At 30.5% G+C, this 21,253-nt stretch overlaps 2 protein-coding genes across 2 annotated transcripts in view; one reads left to right on the forward strand and one right to left on the reverse strand.

Moving 5' to 3' along the window:
- LOC129981428 (dorsal-ventral patterning tolloid-like protein 1) overlaps positions 1–21,253 on the forward strand; it is a 206,776-nt gene that overhangs the window by 102,480 nt on the left and 83,043 nt on the right. Inside the window, exons 4-5 of the mRNA XM_056092268.1 lie at positions 10,515–10,695; positions 12,709–12,917. Of these exons, the coding sequence (XP_055948243.1) occupies positions 10,515–10,695; positions 12,709–12,917 (390 nt within the window). The remainder of the gene's footprint in view (positions 1–10,514; positions 10,696–12,708; positions 12,918–21,253) is intronic.
- LOC129981337 (uncharacterized) lies at positions 16,720–19,341 on the reverse strand. The gene has a single exon (XM_056092131.1). It carries the CDS (start codon positions 19,237–19,239, stop codon positions 17,530–17,532), a length of 1,710 nt encoding a protein of 569 aa, XP_055948106.1. The 5' UTR covers positions 19,240–19,341; the 3' UTR covers positions 16,720–17,529.

A 21,253-nucleotide genomic window follows, 5' to 3' on the forward strand; every position in this document is an offset into this window, starting at 1 on the left:
AGTAAGAACCTGAAGAAAGTCAAAACAAATTAAAATATTATCTAAGTATAAAGTTAAATTAAAATAAGGATATGAATATGATAAAAAAGGCAAAATATTAGTAGTGAGTATCAAAAGGCTGTATTATTGATCATTTTTCCAACGTTAAATAATTTGTGCAACATCAAATATTCTTCTGAAACTCATTTTCATTAGTCTGTGGTTATTTTTCATTAGGCTGTGGTTATGAGTTGACAGCTGCGTCAACTCATCGGTTTTAGCAAATAAGCACTTATTTCGTGTCAGGTCCGGTTACTTTCGGTTGTGAGAATTCTTTTGTTTGTTTTAAAAAAATAGGTGAGAATTTTTTCCTCCCGTTTTTAGTTTATAATATATTCTGTCCCGCTTTCTTCAAGTGTTTGCCTCCGTGAACTTGCTTCTGATTTATTTCTGCAAATAGTATTCAACGATTAGTTAAATCTTTTTATTTCTTTTTATAATTACAGGGCAATCAAAAATTAAGCAGAATTTCTTTAAAAAAAATAGAAAATCATGTCTTTTTTTTAAAGAAAAGATATGATTCTTTTTGATTTACAGAAAAAAATAAATGAAGTTTAGAATGAATCCATGTTGTAAAACAAATCATGAAATATAAGTAAGTTAATTAAAAACAATATGGATCATCTCGAGTTTCAATAAAATATGTTCAATAATACCTGATAATTTGTATGGTTGTTCTTTTTTCCCCAGCTCTGCTTTTCAAGGAATTTTGAGTCCAACTACGATTATTATTTTAATTTTATTTTTTTAGTTTGTTTGGGGGAACTAAATAATTGCAAAAACACTAACCAACAACAAATTTCTTTTCCTTTTCATTTAATAAACCAAGAAGAATGTAAAATGTGATATGGATTTTAAGGCCTGTTTGGGGCAAAAGAACACCAATAAAATTGTGAATTGCGTCATGGAAAATCACTTCTATCGACTAAAGTTCTTCTGTGTTATATAAAATGAATATATGATATATAGTATGCTAAACATATGAATTTAAAAATATTTCTGAATTACGGCTTCCTTTTTTAGTGAAAAAAAACTATATACGTAGTTTAAAATTTCCGTTGTTGCAATCGGATATTTACTGCAATTCCATTGAAGTACGTTTATATTTAATTATTATTCAATTTTAATATTTTAATTATTATTATTATTAAATATTGAAACATTCAGTGAATTTTTTTTATCTCAGTTTAACAGTGTGAAAGAATGAATAATGTCTTCAATTCAATTTCCTTTTTGTTTTTGGCTCGAACTTTTCATTTATAAATAAGCTTAAATAGTTTGAAGTGGTTTCGTTAAAATTTGTATTTCCCAAGTTTTCATTATTTAAAATTTTAAATTGAAATTTGAGTGACTATTAAATTAAAAGCGAAAAATATGTACTTAAATATAGCGTGAAAGAAGTTAATCCATCAAATAATTTTACCTTTTTTTCCCCAAGCGAAATGAAAAGGTAAGCTACCAGAATAAATCTGTCATTGACAGTTGGCGAAGACTAACTGAGAGTAATTCTAAAGAAACGCAGGAAGATGAACTATGCAATTCTGGTTTGATGCGGTCTTTACAGCCTTTTCTGTATTGTCATTTGATCTGCATTAAGGTGCGTTCACCCGAGATCAACTGTTGCACGCAGTATTTGTCACTATTCTACTGTCGGCATTGTCTTATTGTGAACAGTTGAGACAACATTGTCTGGACAAAAGCAAAAAGTTGTACCAACGGGAAATCATTAAAAGGTTTGACTACATACCGATCTGTTCATTCAAGTGCGATCACTCAAAAACAGCGGCAAAGAAAAATTCTGGATCTTCAAAACTTATAGATGCTTTGAAACTTAAATCCAGTCTTTAAAATTTTCTTTACAATGCATCAAAGATAAAGAAAACACTGACATTGGGGATATATTCTCAGTAATCTTAAAATACAGTGAAACTATTCCCATATAAAACTGTGCAAAAATTGCGAAAAAACTGCATCACCGTACCAACCATTTAATATATCTCGATTTTAAAAAATATTAAATATTTGAATAGAACGAAATTTTTAATCCTATTGATTATGAAACTAAACTTTTAAACTCCGCTTTACACGACTTCGATGCGACGCGCTAAATCAATCATGAAGTAAACCATTGCTTATAATTTTTCTTCCAAAATCTGAGTTCTAATCCTGCGTGATGTGGGCTTTTTTTTTATCGCCACTATTCAATAAAATCTAGATTAAGAATGCTCTAATAGCTTTGATTCTGAATAGAGAAAGAAACAAAATGCCGAAAACCTTATTAGTGGTCACAGCTTACGTCGCAAGAAAATTTCCAGGAAAAAAAACACTTTTTTAATAAGAAAAGAAGTACAAATTTCATACTCTTGCCCGGTATGTATTAAGCATAGTGAGAAAAAGTGTGTCAAGCAGACCATAAAAATAAGATATAAACTCATTATTTTACGCGTTTATGATCACATAGAATTTGGGGAGAGGAGGATCTTTTTTTCTCCCTATGTGGGTTTAATTAAAGAAGCCCAGCCGCAAACTCGGGTAATATTTAGTTCAAACTCGTTATTAAGTCTTTTGTCAGCGAGAAACTCAATAAGTTTCCATTTCCTAGTAAACACACAATTGTTTTTAATTAGCGAAAAAAGCTGTGAAGTTGACTTTTTTAGAAATAAAGCTTCTCTCATTCTTTATCCTTTATCTTTCACAAGTTTTATGAGTAAAAATAAATATGCAGAGAAGATCCTTACAAATAAAAAAGAGTATTTTTATTAACAACTCATTTAGCCATATTTAATGATTCAATTTCTCTTATAGGAGAAAGTATCATTATCTTGCGAAGAAAATTTAGAAATGAATGAATGCGAAAGTACTTTTGCTTTCTTTCGCTGTTGTCTTTCTCGGTTGTTTTTGAATTGATTTAGATCCACACTCTTTCCAAAATTTCCCATGAATCGAATGAAACGGAAGATTTAAGAAATGACATTTTGGTGATTTCTATCTCTTCTTTGTGCAGAGTGTACACCTTTAGTAATAGTAATAGTAAATAGTAAGTATGTTAATAGTAAAACGTTCCTTCATTTTTGAATATGGATTAGTTTGCCATGCATTTCCTATATTTTGCTGTAAAATACTATAAAAACTGATGTAGTAATTTTTGAAATGAGTCAGATATTTTTTTTCATCTTTGTTAATAACAATGAAGTATGAATATTTTCAATTTCTTTTTTATAATTACATTTTTAATAGAATTATAAATGCCTTTCTAAACTAATAAGGATGACAACCGGAATGGTTTTCAACTCGATAGAGAAAAAATAGAGAATGAAAAATATTTTCAATAAGAAGATTTTCATTTAAAAATAGAATTGCCCGTTATTTCACTATAATTGTTTTACACGAATAAAATTTGTGCAAAAATAATGAAATAAAATAGTATAACTTTCTCATACATTATCATTATTTAATAATTATTATAGTTCTGTAATTATTTGAATAAAAAATTTTTATTGTTGTATAGTCAAAATATTGTTTTGCAAATTTTAAATTATTTTAATTTAAGAACGAATATTAGTACTTTTGTTTTATTACCTTGTTAGACCAAAATTGCATCTAGGGTATCATAATCATAATTTTCCATTTTTATGACTCTCAAGTTGCAACAATTTAGAATGTTACTCTGTTATGAACATCATATTAATTTTTTTCCGCTTTATTCATCTTAATGAACAATAACCCTTATTATTGAGGGCAGCGGACTTAAAGCTAAATAACCTTTCACCTGGTCTAGGAGTTTGAAAAACTTCTTCCTGGAGCGTTCTCCTTCACGCATGTTATCATCAGTTTTAGTTTGGGAAAAGAGCTTTTTTACCAGTCAGGATCGCTTTCGACGCCGCATTCACATAGTAGCCTGCTAATTATTGAATTTTCCGAATCTCCGTCGTGACATCACAGGTAATGATTCTGAAAATATTAAATAGTCAGGTCAATAAATAAATAAATAAAAATAAATTATCATTTCAATAATACTGATTTTGTTTTATTGGATTTTAATAATTTTTTTTACAAATGTTAAGTGTATTTTCTACAATACATTTAATCTTTAAAGGGAAACTCAAATTGTTTCCATTACTGCTATGAATATATCATCCTGGCTTTTGTCTCCATTGCTGTCCCCATTGTCCCCCCCCATCAAGATACGAAATTTCAACTCATTTTCTCATACTGAAATATGCCTCAATTTATAGTTAAACTTTCGCTGCAGAATCAAGCAAATGCGAAAGGTTTTTTAAAGTTTGCTCATTTTTTTACTGCTTCTCTTTTCTGAGATATAGCCAAAAAATTACCAGGAAATATTTAGCTCAATGAGCAGAGTGATGTAAGACTTTTGAAATAGTATGAGTTACATGACTATCAAAAATTGAAAGTAAAAATATTTTGCTGAGGAAGCCATAAAAATCAAGTTGGGTAAAATATTTAATTAAAATTTTTAGCTATCTATAAGCCCGACGAAACAGCTGTTCGCCTACGTGGCTAATATAAAAATAAAGCGAAATTTCAGTTCGTGCAGCAAGTTCACTCGCATCAGATTCAGGTGCACATCCGCTTCGTAAGCTATAATTTTTCGTTTTAAATTGTATGATTCACATCATTTTAGTTATTCGTTCATTTCTTCAAGCTCTATTATTTTCGCTAAACAGTAAAACTGAGGGGGTAGAAAGCATGTATGAAATTATAAACTTGTGATTACATTTATATGATATTGTGTTGTACAAATTTCAACTTATTAAAATAAATCGTTCGCAGTAATCGGTTACACTTAACGAATTGCTAAATATTTGATTTATGATGTCCCTGTGTGTTTTCTTTTATTATTAGCTACTCTATTGTATAGCCTATTTTGATGTTTTAAGTTTTATACATTCCTGCTCCATGAATTATCAAAATGATTTCAGCCATGGGAACAAATATTTCATCCCTGGCAAACTTGAAATTATGTTCTTTACGTTTTTGTATTTCAAAATTAAAGAAATTGAATGCTCTTCTTTTTTTAAAAAAAAAAATCTTTAAAAAGTTTTCTTCAATTTGATTTAAAACGATTTCATGTTCATTTGATCCAAATCTTAAGCGATTGTGTCGCCATCTTTTAGATAAAATATCAACACTATAAGCTTGAGTAGATTGTATAGAAACCACAAGAAAGGGACGAAACATATTATAAATCCTGTAAAATTAAATATTACAGGATTATAATATGTTTCACATATTATTCAAGAATTAATATACGAATTCATGAAATGTAATAGGAAAACAAAATTATGTGAAACATTTACATTATTTGCTACAAAATCATTCGTTCTATTAATTCTTGAATTTTATTATTACCATTCTTTATATATAAATAAGAATAGTATTTTCAATTAAAACAATGATTAAGATGGATTTAATAAATATTTAAAAATCTTATCTGAAATTTTATGTTCTTATTTTATTTTCGATATTTTCTTTGTTTGATACTCTTTCGAAACTTTAACTTCAAACTGTAACTTATGTGTGTATAATTCTTATTGATATGTCCATTCTTTAAGACGATTTTGCTATGTTTCAAGTTTTTAGGAAATTCATAAAAAATGGCACTTCTGCAAACAGTTTTCTAAACATTTTAGTACGCATTCATCTTGCAAAAATCTATTTATGATACTTAATTTGTCATACTTTATTTTTTATAAGTTAAAAATGAATAAATTTTTCAAGATATTATTTTATACATAATTTTTCAGGAACTATTTTAAACTTGATCCATTCTTAAGAAATCTAAATTATTCCTTGTTTCAACTGATAATCTTTTTTCCCTTTCATTTAATAAAAAGTCCAGTAATATTTATTTTTTAATTTGAAGACGAAGATTTTGTTTTATTGTGCCCAAAGAGTTATTAAAATTCTTGGTTGGTCTAATTCCATGCGATTAGCATTCAACTATTTTTCGAAACAGACGGGGAAAATTTGATCAGTCGTCGAAGATATTCTTGAGTCAGTATTCAATTTTCCGAAGGGTCAGAGCACTTCCAAAACAAAGTATTTGACCATCGGCGGAAAATTAAATTCATTCAGCCTGTATACGGAATATCATAAAAAAACTAGCACAAGCCTGTATTTCCTCAATTATTGCAATTTGATATAAACTTCCGATTGCAAAGTTTCATCAAATAAGGTTACGAAGAAATTGAAATATTTCTCTTCTATAGATAATAACAATGAAAAGACACAAGAATTAAGTTTTTATAAGGCCACCATCGTCAAAAAGTGTCCCGTAATGAAATATTTTTCTCGCACTCATCTATATGGCCACAGCTTTATCCTTGTATCTGTAAAATGTTTTGAGATATTAAAAAAATTCTTTCACTTGCACCACTTTACCATCACTGCGACCAGTATTGTATCAAAACTGCCGCTGTAATTGTTTAAAGACAAAGACTTGACAATTATTTATATATAATAATACTTCCGTGCTGAAAAGAATATGCATTTCCGAAATAAACGTTTTCATCTAAATTTTTGATTAGCCTGTCTCAGTAAAATAAGGATGTAAATTTTGTGGATAGGAACATGAAACTTTGCACATGCAAGGGAAGTATTTTATTAATGGACATTTTTACACAAATGGAAAAGTATAAAAAGTAAATTTTTTAAAACTTCTTACTGTCAACCTCCACAAAGAAGCAATTCATAAAAATGTCTTCATTATTTAAAGAAACTTTATGTTGGGATATGCATAGGTTCACTATTTTTGGATAGATAGAGACTTGTTCTTCTTTTAGAGATAGCCTGAATATGTTTTTAAATCCATCCTATCTCGAATCCTCGAGTCTGCGTGCAATGTATGTAGGCAGAGTCTGTATCACGCAAAAAGAAATAACTGAAATTTAATGACGGTTACAAAGCAGAATTCTGAAAGAACTGAAAATCGAAAATGGTACGTGTCTATTTGTTCTAAGATAGTATCATCAGAAAAATAATAAACAAAAATGTTTCCTTTCAAAAATATCAAAATGGACTTTCGCAACTGAAAAGAAACAATAATACAAGGAGAAATTCCATTCTTTAAAGTGATTTAAAGAAAAATGAAGCTATTATATGAAATACCCTAGCAGGAAATACTTAAGGATTAGTTAACCCATAATTATTTTTATATTTAAAATTTACTCTTACTTTTATACTAGCGATAACATGCACAAATGATTGTTTAGCCAATTTGCTGTAAGAAAGACATGCCATGCACTCTGAAATGCCTTTGTCGCCGAATCATTCACTCAGGCGTGCTGCATATATCAGTAGACAATTGCCACTCAAGTAAAAATGGTATTCTCGACTCGCAAACGTAGATATTTTGCCGGAAAACCGTTTACAGGAGCACAGTCTTATGTGGAAAATAAATTAATTTAGAATATGTCAAACAATTTCCGATTTCTATAAGATATCGTATACTTTGTGCGCTCTCACTGCGTTTTACAGAGGCTCGACTGTGAATTTCTTGCCAAAGCAAGTGGATGATATCCCATAATTAAATAAATGAAAGTATTGTTACTGTATTTATGGTATATGGAGAGTGGATATATATATATATATGTATGTATATGTATGTGTGTGTGTGTGTGTGTGTGTGTGTGTGTGTGTGTGTGTGTGTGTGTGTGTGTGTGTGTGTGTGTGTGTGTGTGTGTGTGTGTGTGTGTGTGTGTGTGTGTTTTACCTTTAAAGCTCGAAAGCCGTTAATGTGTAGATTACCTATCTAATCTACAGATTAACTGATCTGCTCCGTTAAAGTGCGAAATCAAGATTAAAAAAGTCAATGTGTATTTAACCAGGTAATGTGTAAATTAGCGGCTTCCGTTCGTTAAAGTTCAAAAGTTTGTTTCTTTACTTTTAGTTTCGTTTCGTTTCGTTTATCATGTTTCGCAAATTCATTTCATTAATTGTAATGATATGTTAAACCATTTGATTCCTGATATTATAGTTTCTCAATTGATTGATGATAGATTATATCGACTAATTGATTGTTTGCATGATTGTATTAATCTGATTCTTCAGATATCAAAAAATAAATAAATAACATTAGATCAATTTCCTTAATTGCAATAATATTTTAAGCCGTTTGATTATTTGTATTGAAGTTTTTCAATTGATTTATAAATGATTCGATTGTCGAATATTCGAGTGTAGTAACTTGATTCTTTAGATATCAAAAAATAAATAAACAATATTTTATTTAAGCGTATAGATAATTCACTGGAGAGATCGGTTTACAACCAGTTCTGTTAGGTGTTGGTGGGTGCCGCGTCAGTGATCTCAGAGCTAGGCGAAAAACTGGCGACTTTGGCGACAGAATAGATATTACTAGAAACTTTGAGAATTTTAGTGATTCAGCAAATAGGAACCGAGATATGCCTGATTGGTCCAGAACCTTCTCTGCCCGCCTCCCAGGAACTATAAAAGGCCGGTAGTCTCAAGCTGCAGTGAGCAGTCGTAATCATGAAACGAGCCGTCGAGAGATATAGATCTAAGATCTCACTATATATATATATATATATATATATATATATATATATATATATAGAGAGAGAGAGAGAGAGAGAGAGAGAGATAGAGAGAGAGAGACAGATATATAGCTTTATTATAAAATTTACAGTAAAACTATGTCACAATGTGACTTTTGTGTACGCAGATTCCACGAATGGTGCTCATTTGCTCGTTTAAATAAAAAATGCGCCTCATCGCTCAGCAGAATATTCTAATGAAAAGTGTCATTTGCATTCATTTCTTTCTGTAAATCTTAAAATAGCCCTAGTGTTGCTTTACAACGGGACGTTAATATAACCAAACAAAACTAAACTCTGTAAATCTTAATAAAAATGTTAGCTGAGTTTCTTCATATCGCCCAGTGGTAGCAGTTCTACCTTTTTAATCTTGTCTGGATATTACAGAAATATGTCATGTATCGTGTTTTTATTCTGGAAATAGACAATGACTGATTTTTCACTAGGTGAAAAGCTTGGATTTCAGTATGACGACTGGCTTGAAAAATCTACTATAGCATTAACAATAGTCTCAGCTCTAAAATTTTCTACTTTTTTTCAGTTTCTTCCGGGAAGAATGTTGAGTCTTCGTGTGTCTGCAAATCGTTTTGTGAATGATGCAATGTGTTAACATCTCACATTTTCCTGTTTTCGAAATTTTCACAATGCTACTGTAGTTATGTTATTATTATTTTGATAAATCAGTTTTATGAGAAGAGCATTTACTTTCAAAGTTAACTTTTTTTCACAAAACATGTGAATGCTTTTCAGCAACAACAAACTTGTTCAGTATTAAATGAATCACAGGCACACTGATATGAAGCGCACTTCATTGTTTCGAATTTGCGGCATCACTTCCACTACGCAGTTTGTATGAGATTTTAATAAATGCGGTATCACCTTCTGTATTTTAAAAGGAAACTAATTTAAAAACTCGATTAAACTATTCAGATTTGCTTCAGTATTGAAAACAATTTTAAAAAATCGCCTCAAGTACTGACACGTCGCTGTCCATTGCTACTATTTTTTTCCAATTTTCAATGACTGAATCACTCTTATTTCATGTGCGGGAAATTATGTTTCGTTTAGATATGCAGAACCGGCTGTAGTTGCTTTTAAACAGGCGAACTTTTTTTATAATCACAACATATATTTAAAAGTGTATTAAAATTGTTTCTTAGTGATATCCAGCTGAATAATGACTCGCCTGAGTCGATAGCTATTGGTCCAACGGTTCGCACTAAAACGTATTTCCAATGAATTGTTTATTTTGTCATCATACAAGTAGCAGTGTGTAAATATTAAGCTCTAAATCTTATCCTATTTGAATATAAGTTCTGAAAAAGTAGCCAAAAAATCACTGTAAAATAATAATAATTTTTGAGTGTATTATTCCATATATCGGCTGGCACAGTCGTTTTCTTTGAGATTACTTGAAAGCCACGGCGTTTAGCTCTTCAAGAAGATATTTTCGAAAGCGTCTTCAATGGACAAACCGGAATCTCTGTGATTCCCTCAATGAAAGATTTCAGCCATCTCTTATCTCCCATTGTGAATGACCCTTGAGACATTTTCAATGTACTTCTTGGAACTAAGAAACGCCTGCTGTCCATTTACTTTTGTGCATTTGTAATATTCTATTCTTACAACCCTGTGACGCAGACTTTTCCAACTCTGTGTTGCAACATGATTGTCGTTGAGGTTTCTACATGTTGCAGCCATCGAATGATACTACGAATTCAAATCAAGTGATTATAGTTTATGAAAAGAGAATAATCAGTATTTCATTAAGTTTAATCTCGAAATGAAATATAGAATAGATTATCTGTCACTATTACCTTCAAAAGCAATTCATGTGGAGCTTTATCCGTCATTTACAACTTAGTTGAATAATCTAAATCCTCTTCTCTTGACCAGGTTGCGAGTGCGTGGTGTTTGACAACACCTACTCGAAGGAGTACGGCATCTTCACGTCACCCAACTGGCCCGTTCCGTACGACGACAACATTGACTGCTTGCTGTACACTTTCATAGCAGGGGAGGACGAAATGGTGGAGATTAGTTTCGACGAGTTCGATCTACAGAAAACGAATCTAGAGTAAGTTATCCAACCTTGCTTTTAACGAGAGCAAAAATAACGAAACGAAGTGAAAGTTGCTAGCAGGCAAATTTGCATTTCGCTCCGATGAAAGCGATTCTATTTAAATTCCCTGTCCAAAGAGATAGAATGAATCACTTCTAGTTTTGAATGGAAATGATTTTCATAAAATAACATACAGGTGATTTATATTTTTGAAGTAAATTTTAAGTACATATACATTTGAATTTTTTTCAGACAGTAATTTGTAAAGAATATAGCGAAATTTTTTGTAAAGTAATAAAAAACATATTCTTTAAGAATTTTGAACTTTTGCGCTAATTTTTCGTTTAAAAATATATTTAACTTCGTCATGCAATTAAAAAAATTCTGAAGATAATATTCTAGTGCTACCTTCTTAAATAAAATTTTTTTAATTAAAAAACAATTTTTTTAAATACCGAATTTGCTATGAAAAAAAAACGAATCAGTAAAATAGAATTCCTTTGTTAATGGCAGCAATTTTTTAAATGTGCCATTTTCTTCTGCAGAAAAACTCTGTAAAATAGCGATTTCTCGAAAGGATAAATGCCATATTTTTACTTTGATGTAGCGTCTAACCAATAGTTGAAAAGTTAAATCGCAGCTGAATTCTCACTGGTTAGTAAGAGAAGGTCATGGGTTTCCTTTTCACGCTACTCTTAAACTGGTATCATTTAACACGCTGTTAAGCGGGGTCCTTCCTAAGCAGAGGTGGAAAGTTTCGATTTTAATCCCCATTATTCTGAATCTTTACGAATAGCTTGGCGTCTCAGGAAAAGAAGTTTGCTTTCTCATATTATGTCGCCTTTGGGAATCGGTCCTGGTTTATAACAGCTTGAATAGACGAAATGATTATTTATATGCAAACTTTAATTATTTAAGATTATTAGAGAGTACATTATAAGACTACCGCGCTGTGTTAGTGGTAAGTAAAAAAACATTAAACATTTAAAAATAACTATTTTTGTGAAACCGAAAACATTCCTGATGATTTTGAACGCCCACTTATGTCATTCCGAATGACATAAGCAGGTGTGTTATGTTTTAAAATGTTTTCGAATATTGAAGAGAAATCTGTCGGTGGCATTGAATTTACTATAAGTATTACTTACTTGGCTGCGTATCCTTCTTTTCTCGAGGTTTAAAGAAATATTTTTAAGAAATTGTGCGTCATCATTATTAAAAATGTGATGTTTTTACTTACTTAAATTAGATCAGATATTTTTTACTAGAGCTTGTAGTAAAGAAACAATTGTTTATGTGTTCAGTGCAGGATAGGATGAAAAGAAACTATATTTATATATGAAGTGTTTCAGATTCTAACGTCCCTGTTAACCTTAAAGTATTTTCTGATAACAACATACATGGTCCCATACTTTGAAGACCAACAAACAATTATAGGTCTTCCTTGTCAAGATTATTATTTCCTCCTATGTTTTCATTCAGACGAATTATAAAAATTATACATAAAATGTAAATTTACAATCTATGCACACATATGTATTATTGTACATACATGAAATATAAATATAACGTATATTCTGTTCTGCTTTATGTAAACAGAAACTCACCGTATAATTGCTCTTTAGTTTGAAAACTAAAACTTATTTTTTGTAGTCGAAGACAAAAATTTGTTTCTTGTAGTCACTTGAAAGTCCCCACTTGAGTTTATCAGATGTCATATATAGATTAAAATAATAATGAATGTTTAAAACGGGATATGCCGTTTGATTAGAAGGTTAAAGAAGTTCCTAAGACAAGGAAACAGATAAAATAAAACTGAATTTAAGGAAAAATAAAAATATAAATATTTTTTGATTAAATAAGAATTTTAAAAAATATCATTAATTATTTAAAAACCTTTTGGTTTCAGGTTTAAGGTGAATTTAAAATCTTCCATTGCATAATAAAATTGGAGAATTTGGCCGAAATAAATTTCAACCCCCACCCTCGAAGTTGAAGTAAGACTAAATTGCGTTGTCTCCATTTCAGATGTGTGTTCGGCGATTTTGTGAAACTTTTTCTTCATCTCGACGAGCCATCAGTGAACGAGAAGACACAGTACAATTCCATTTTGTGTGGGAAAATCATGGATATCGAACAGACTCACTACTCGTCAGGGCCCGCTCTCATATTTGAATTCCATACGGACTGGAGGAGAACGAATAGTACGGGATTTAGTGGAACCTACAGGTTTCTCAGTAAGTCGGATTTCACTTTTTAGTTAACTTAAAATCAATACCGAGTAGTTTATATATATATATATATATATATATATATATATATATATATATATATATATATATATATATATATATATATATATATATATATATATATATAGCACTACAATGCAGAATATTCACAAAGTTGTAAAAGTTGTAGGTCGAAGTCGTCATACAAGGTCGTGTAAAACGTCTACATGACATATTATATATTTGATTTTAAATTAGAAACTCTGTACAGCGATTTGGGTTTAATAGAATAAAGTTCGTGCTGTAATTTTAGAAAATTAAAAGGGATATTCTTTACATTGATTAAATCTCTATAAGCACAAAATATCAAAAAATATCATTAAAAAATCTTCACGATATTGTTCAGAACTTGGATATATCTTAACAATATTTTGTCTAGTAGGGATATTTTTTTAAAATATATTATTAAGAAATATAATAGTAGTTAAACATTATTTCTATTTGTATATACTAGAACTACATAGCTCATTTATATTATACATTGTAGCTTTCACAGTATAATCTATCGTCCATGTATAACCAGTAATATACTGCATTATTTTTGATTGTATCATGTTTATATTGAAATTGTTAACGAATGCTGATAATGGATGTAAATTGTTGGCCCTTAGATTTGTCAATTTTTTACATTTGTAAATTGTGAGCACTTACATTTTTTTTTTTTTAAATATTTATTGTTCAGAACATAAGCTTTCCATTTCTCTTTAATCTATTGCCTATGCCTACAAGTACACCCATCACATGCTGTGATAAAAAATGTTTCAGTTCAAGAAGGATATGAGTTTAAATATTTATAGTTACAGAAATCTTATGAGTGAATAACAAAAAATAATAATGGATGCATTTCTAGGCTGAGCAGAAGATGTGGATATTTTTGCTATTAAGTGATCAAATTTTTAACTCCTTTAGAAAGTTTATATCTTTGCGAAATCTGCAGCCATGTTTTCAAGTAAAAATAAATATGGGAGACATTTTGGGCGTGGGAGTGATTCACGTTTGAACCGAATCAGGCAATTAAAGGCACGGGATTGAACGGCTGATGTTGTGTACTTGGAATGAATGATGAATGCATCAGAATAGTTATAAAGGAGTAGGTTTAATTGTTTATTATTATATTCTATACAATATATTAATAATATTCTATATATAATATTAATATTCTGCATATAATATTAATATAGTAATAATTATTAATAATTAATATTAATATGAATTGATATTAATTACTATTATTATAAATCTATATAAGGGTTCATGAATGATTACTTACTATTCATTACAATATATTGTATATTTACATTTCATTACGATATTCCTTTTCGATCCATTGATTCTTAATTGGAAATTGCTTTAGGATATTTATATATATTTTATTCTTATTGATGCAGTAAAGAATGAAACAAAGCTAGGATATCCAGCCTTAATAGTGCTCTATTAAAGATAAATAATGCCGCATAAAAGATCTTGTACTATTTCGAATGTGATGCTTATGGGTAAATCAAAAAGTTAAGTTTTGCTTATTGATATTATTCTCATATCCATAAGGGTACGATTAAAAAAAAACCTTTTTATTTGAAAATTATTAAGTTTATTTTGTTATGTATATTATTTCATTTTTTTTTTTACATTTTAAAAGGCATTATTGGCAGCTGCAACATTTCTTTCAACATCATTTATAAATCTTCTTTATTTTAATAGATGAAATAGTTTTAATATGTCTCCTCGGTTTTGATGACTTAAGATAAGAGACGAATTATAGTATTTCAATGGAAAATATACTATCTTTATATTATGAGCAAAAGGCTTTATGATTTGCAAATTCATTCATTTTCTATTTCCGTTGCGCGCTTGTTAATATAAAAAGGTGATAAAAATGAAAATAAGATAAAATGAATGGACTCAAAATAATTCCATTTTCCTGAAATATAGACTTTTATAATATTTGTGCTTTAACTGAATTTAAATTCGTCATATTGATACAAAGTTCGATAAATGAGATCAGATTATTATTATTATTAAACAATAGTGGCTTGATAGATTTTTGAGAGCGATGCGTATTCGTAAAAATATTACAAACAAATTTCGAGACTTTTCATTTATATATTTTTCTTCATGCATGTTAGTCTGAAGACCCTTCATGTGTACTCATTCATTCAGGAATACTCGAAGCACTGTGGAAATCATACAAAACGCAATAGACACGGCATTATTTCAATGTTCGTCAAAGTCATGTAAAAGAATATCTTGGAAGGAAAATAACACATGAATTTCTATTATTAAACTCCAACAGGAATTTAGAGAAAAAGACCTCTCTGCTCTTAAAATTGTCAGTTTCATTTTCATTTAAAATATAAATAGATACAGTTTCATTTTTTTTGGTGTTTGGGGGGATTTTATATTGTTGAAATCTAAGTGCAGTAATGTTGAGAAAGCGATACACGTACAGTACTTTTAAATAACAGCTACACATGTAAATAAATATTGCAATTTCATTAATCCAGTTTTATATTGAAAACTTTCTTTCATTACCATGTAATATAGCTTTACAGATTCTACAACTAAATCTTGAAATTTCCGTCTGAATAATATGGACCATTAATGAGCATATAAATTCAAAAAGCATTTTAAATATAGTTATACAGAAAATAAATGATGTACATTTAAAAACTAAAAAAGAGGGATGCGAAAGGGCAGAAATGAATGATGGATTGGATGAATGACTAAAGATACTATCTTTTGCGTGAAAAGTGTTTTCAAGTTCTTTCCTCAAAGCAGGGCATTGAAAACAAAAAATAAATACGGCAACGTTCCCGAAGAACTTTAAAATGATCCTGATGACTTCATTTCACAATCGAAGATTTTTTTAAATATTTTTAAAAAAGGAAAGAAAAATTAATCCTAGCCTCCATACAGATTATAGGGTCAAAAATATAGATCCTCACGGTATGTTAAAAGCGTTACTAATATATAATATGTGCAAAATCCATCTATATTGCTGTAATTTGTTGTATTTGCATAATTGCTTTGTTATCTCATTTTTAGGGAAGGAAACAGCATTAAAATGAAAAGCAAAGCGTATTAAAATTGGATATCTTTTGCTATTTTGCCATTAAAATTTGAAGATAAAAGACATTAAGATTTTTAACAATTTATTGCCTTTACTTTTATTACTTTAAATGTTATTTATATTTAAGAAAATGCCTTTCTTTTCATTTTTAACTTCCTTTCTTAAACATCGACGATATTTCAACAGCTCATATTAAATATATCCTCATATTAATTTTAAATTAAATTGAAATTATTTACATAATTATAAAAAAGTAAATAATTAAAAAAATTTTTTTTTAATGTATAATTGTATCCACTCAAAGAACGTCCAAATTATAATTGAAGCAGTTTTTTAAAAGAATTCACGGACTTTTTTAGTTTGAGAAAAATCCTTTAATCATCTGCTGCCATCTCGAGAGAAAAATCAAAACTAGACAGTATCAATGATTTAGCTTTCGTGCTGCCCTCTATGTGTCCACTTTTTAATTATAAAAGCAGTTTTAAACAAAAGGTTAGCGAAGAAGTTTTTAAAAAATAATGTTTTATCTGTATGTCCGAGACTTAAATTTGTAATTCTAAGCAAACAATATCCATATAAAATTTGAATAAAAAAATGAGAATCATTTATTGGCACAGAAAAGCCCAAGATGCGGAAAAAATTTCAAAACATGCATCACCAATAATTTTGAAAGATCAATTAACAATCAAATTTAAACATGCATCAAAAGAAATAATTTTTTTTTCTATTAGAAACTATAAAAGCTATATTTTATCAAATTACAGATTCATTAATATATGAGGAAAATGATATATCACGCTCAATAAAAGTCATGGCTCACTAAGAATTTTTTTCATAATAAATTAAGATATTTAAAGAAATTTATATTTTTTCTGCAATAAATGACAGTAAAATATTTCAAAAAATGAGATGTAAAATATTATCAAAAAGACACAATGTCAGGCACAAATACCATTATATTATCTATAATTAAAAACATTGTTCATAAATATTGTGTCATATTCATTGAATTTTGTACGAATTTAAGTTATAATTAAGACAAAAATTATTCATTAAAGCGTAACATTAAATAATATTTAACTGTATATTACATAAATTATACTATCCGAAGTGTAAATCATTGAAATTTTTATAAAAGCCATTGGAATATAAACATAGATGCTTCCCTGCTGTGTAACTATTTTATTAAATATTATTGTTTTAGTAAATGTTACTGTTACTGTATTAACGTTTAGCAGTTTTACTGTTAAATTGTTTTTGTAAATATTCAAGAGTTAATTATATGTATTAATAAGCAAAATTAAATAATATACATGAGAGCAAATGACAGCATCAAAATGAAATTACTGAGCGAAGAAATGACAGTAGAAAAGATGCAGCTATAGATTAAATCTCATTGCTAAATGTACGCACTAAAATGTACTATAATTTCATTAACATCCGAAATGTTCCTCTATGAATGAAATTCGAGTGTTTTCATCTATGGAGTCATTATTTGTTCTCGCTTGCTTGCACAATCAAATCATCCGGTACTTCTACAGGCACCGGTTGTGTTGGCTTTAAGCTTTCGGCAACAGTTTGTGGGGGCGGGCGCTCAGCCATCACCACCACATCAGCACTTCCAGGATTGGCAACTCCAGGTTCATTACTTTGAATGAATGCTCTGTAACCATTTTTATCTGCAATGTAGTTAACTAAACGGTAAACTCCAAACGCGTCTCTGTATCCGTAACTTCCAGTTACGACACCAGCTTCGTCTTTGCTTTCTTGTCTGTGCTGATCTGTGCCTTTCCCATCATTCATATCAAATCCGAACTCATATAGTTCCTTGTCGCCTGTGAAAACATCTCCTTGGGGCGGGACACTCTCAGGAACCGTACTAGATTCTGATACAGGAGCAGGCAAGTTTGCTGGTCCTTCGGGAGGTGGCAATTCTACGGCAGGAGGTGGTAAATCAATAGCAGCAGGTGGTGCTGGAACAATTTCTGGCATGCGATCCACTGGTGTTGCAGGAGGAACGGATGGAGGGACTACTGGTGGGACCCTTGGTGGTAAGGGTTCAATAGATGGCACTGGTGGGCTTGGTATTAATCGAGGAGGAAGAGTAGGAGGTGGAATTTCTCCTTGAGGAAGGGGAAATAAAGATGGTGGTACAATACCTGGAGGAAAAAATCCAAAAGGAAATGGATTGATTGGGAGAGGAGGTCTAGGTATTGATTCTGCAGGAACAGTATCAACAGGTGTTGGAGTACTCGGTGGCACGTCTGGGGAATTCAGATCAGCATTTGCATCGGATCGGATAGGCACTTCTTTAGGTCCGAGATTTTCAGTCCCAGGTTCCCTATCGATGTATGGTGATCGAACAAAAATGTCAACTTGTGGATTGCCTTCATCAGTAGGTATAGCTGCCGGAGGAGGGGAGGGAGGATATAATCCATAAGGAGGGAGTGCATAAGGAGAAAATGGAACAAAACTTTCTTGATTTCTGCCATCAGGTGTGTTACGTAAGGAGAATCCTGGTGGGGGGTATCTCATAAGAGGAAAGGGCATACGACCAAATCTTTCGTGAAATCCAGCATTTGGTAGTCTGTAGAAAAATTGATCAGGTGAAGATGCAGAAATGTTCATTTTTTCACTAAGGTCCTGTAGTGTTAAAGGTTGCGCATCATTCGCTGAATTACTTGGTATGGAAAAGCGTGTATCTTCTGATACCTCAGCAGGATTCTGAGCAGGATAAAACATATATGGAGAATAAGGGATGAAGGGTGCGGTCATTTGATTTCTTGAAGTATCGGTCGGCTTTGGATACTGGTCAACTTTTTGTGTCAAATTTTCTGGAGATTCTTTTTGGCGTCTCGGATTTGGATCAAAGTCACGCGTATCCTGCATTCTCTCTCTTGTGTCTGCATTCGGAATTCTAGTTCCGAAAGGCGGCTGCATCATGGGCATCATCACTGGACCCCATTGGTTTGGAAATAAAGTTGTGTAATCGGAAGTAGTTCTAGTATTTTGTTCATGTCGCCTTCGTCCGCCATTCTGCAGGGTCGTTCTTGCAGGAGAATCAGCTGTATCCCAGTCAATGGCTTGAGTTCCCGCAGAAGATCCTTCAGTCGAATACTGGGTCTCAGATTCTGTAACGCCTTGTGACGAGCATTTCAAAATCGAAACAAAACACAGAACTAGAACTACGGTGAGCTGCATGGCTCCAGCAAATTGTTAAAACACTCAGAGTCTGATGAATGCGAGCGACGTGACAGATTGCCATTGTCTTTATATACCTCCGCCTGATGCATGCGTTTTGTTTCCTTCACCTTCGAGTGGCTCCGGAATGAAGATTACTTTTAGGGTGGATGGAATTCCATGTCATGGGCGTTCTCAAGAGAGGGAAACACCCGTGAAGTCCATATATTTGGAAATTCTCTGCTTTTTTTCTTCAGCCGAGCGATCGGCGTTGAAACAAAATTGTTATTTATGCGTCGTGTTCGACGTGAAAGTGGAACGAGGGAGCATTGTGTGGCCGTTTGATTTATCGACACTCTTAGAAGAGGCTGAATTTACTTTCTGGGGCATTTTACTGTGCTTCTTATGAGTTTTTCTTCGATTTCTAGAAGGGCTCCGAGGTTGTACTTTACGATTGGATTTGACAGACCAGTTAAAATATGAATTATTCGGAATGTGTCTTAAAGATTTCCAAACAGCAAAACAACCGTCAGGAATGCTTTCAATAATTTAAGCAGTTCCTATGTGAAAAATTCAAAATAACTTTTGAAAAAAATGAGTTTCAAATGATTGTGAAAGAATCAATAAAATTATTTTTTGGTTAAAAAATAAGTTATTCGATTAAAATAAAAATAATTTTCAATTTGAAAAATTTGAAAAAAATTCTTTTTTAAAAAAAAATTATGGCCAAATATAAACATAAATAAAAAAACATATAATTCTCGAAAATTGCAAAAAAAAAGTCCTCAGATAAGCATTTTTTATGAGATTCAAGAATTTACTTCATTAATAGAGGCGCTTAACATTTTATAAAATATCTTAATATAATGTATTACTATATATGAGTAATATCCAAACATTAGTGTATACATTTAATAGATTGAGTGCTTCTTGAATTAGAATATATTTAGCACATAATATATTATTTTGAAAATTCTTCGAATACAATTCTTCCAGTAAAAAAGGAGAACGTATGCCTGTGTAAGTTGATGCTCTTCGGGATTGAACGTTTGACTTTGAGCTACCCAATTTAACACAGATGCACTTTGCATGGATACTGATGTACCTTAGTATGAATTTTTAATATTTGAGTTAGAATTTTAATTATGTATAAAAATTTCTATATATTTCTACATTTTCTGTAAAATTTCTATATTTTCTACTTATAACTGCCAAAAATATGACAATAAAATAAATTTTAGATTATTTTGAACTTCAAAAATCACCTTTTCAGTGATATAAATTTACCTGCTGTACATGCATTTTAAAGAATTTTTTTTTAATTTTCAAAATATATTCAAATTTATTTTACAATATATATTTCACTATTGTGAAAAAAAGTAAATCTTTTTTTTTACTATAATTTTTACATTCTGAATTTTTTTATCCGCTCATCACGATGAAAGCAGACTTTTTCTCACACGCTGAGTAGATTCCTGTTTAACGTATGCTCTTAATATACTTTTTGAAATTTTGTTATATTTTGAATGAAGGTTGAAGTGTGCTAGTAAGCAGTGATGAAAAAGATTAGGAAGTGGTGTGTTTCAATAGTTCCAAGAGAATGTTTTGCTGGAGGTTATATTACTTCTGTTAGAAACTATTTAAATTTTAGATGTAATTATTAAAAATTGGGAAAATGTATAACGTTATTAAAAGAACGGTGTACATTTAAAGTGCCTTCTCGTATGTCCATGAAAATTTGAAATACTATCCTTAGGAAGTTATTAAAAACAGGATACATAAAATATTGTATTGAAAAAAATATAGCCATCTTCGATTTCTCCGTACTAGGTGGATGCCAAACGCAGCTTGTTGTCTCACGTTTTTCTGAAGAATTTCATTGTAGCAAGGAATTTTTAAAAATCACATAGGTTTTTAAGTATTCGTAAACAATCTGATAACATAAATAACTATTATAACACTAAAATCGATACATTTAACAATGCAATGAAAACGTGACATTTCAGAAAGAAAAATACTTCCATTCACGAATGCG

This window comes from Argiope bruennichi, chromosome 8 (genome assembly GCF_947563725.1).
Source record: "Argiope bruennichi chromosome 8, qqArgBrue1.1, whole genome shotgun sequence".
Lineage (NCBI taxonomy): Eukaryota > Metazoa > Arthropoda > Arachnida > Araneae > Araneidae > Argiope > Argiope bruennichi.

Bases quoted from the DNA above. Each gene is read 5' to 3' on its own strand.
- LOC129981337 (XM_056092131.1), bottom strand. From the start codon at position 19,239: ATGCAGCTCACCGTAGTTCTAGTTCTGTGTTTTGTTTCGATTTTGAAA.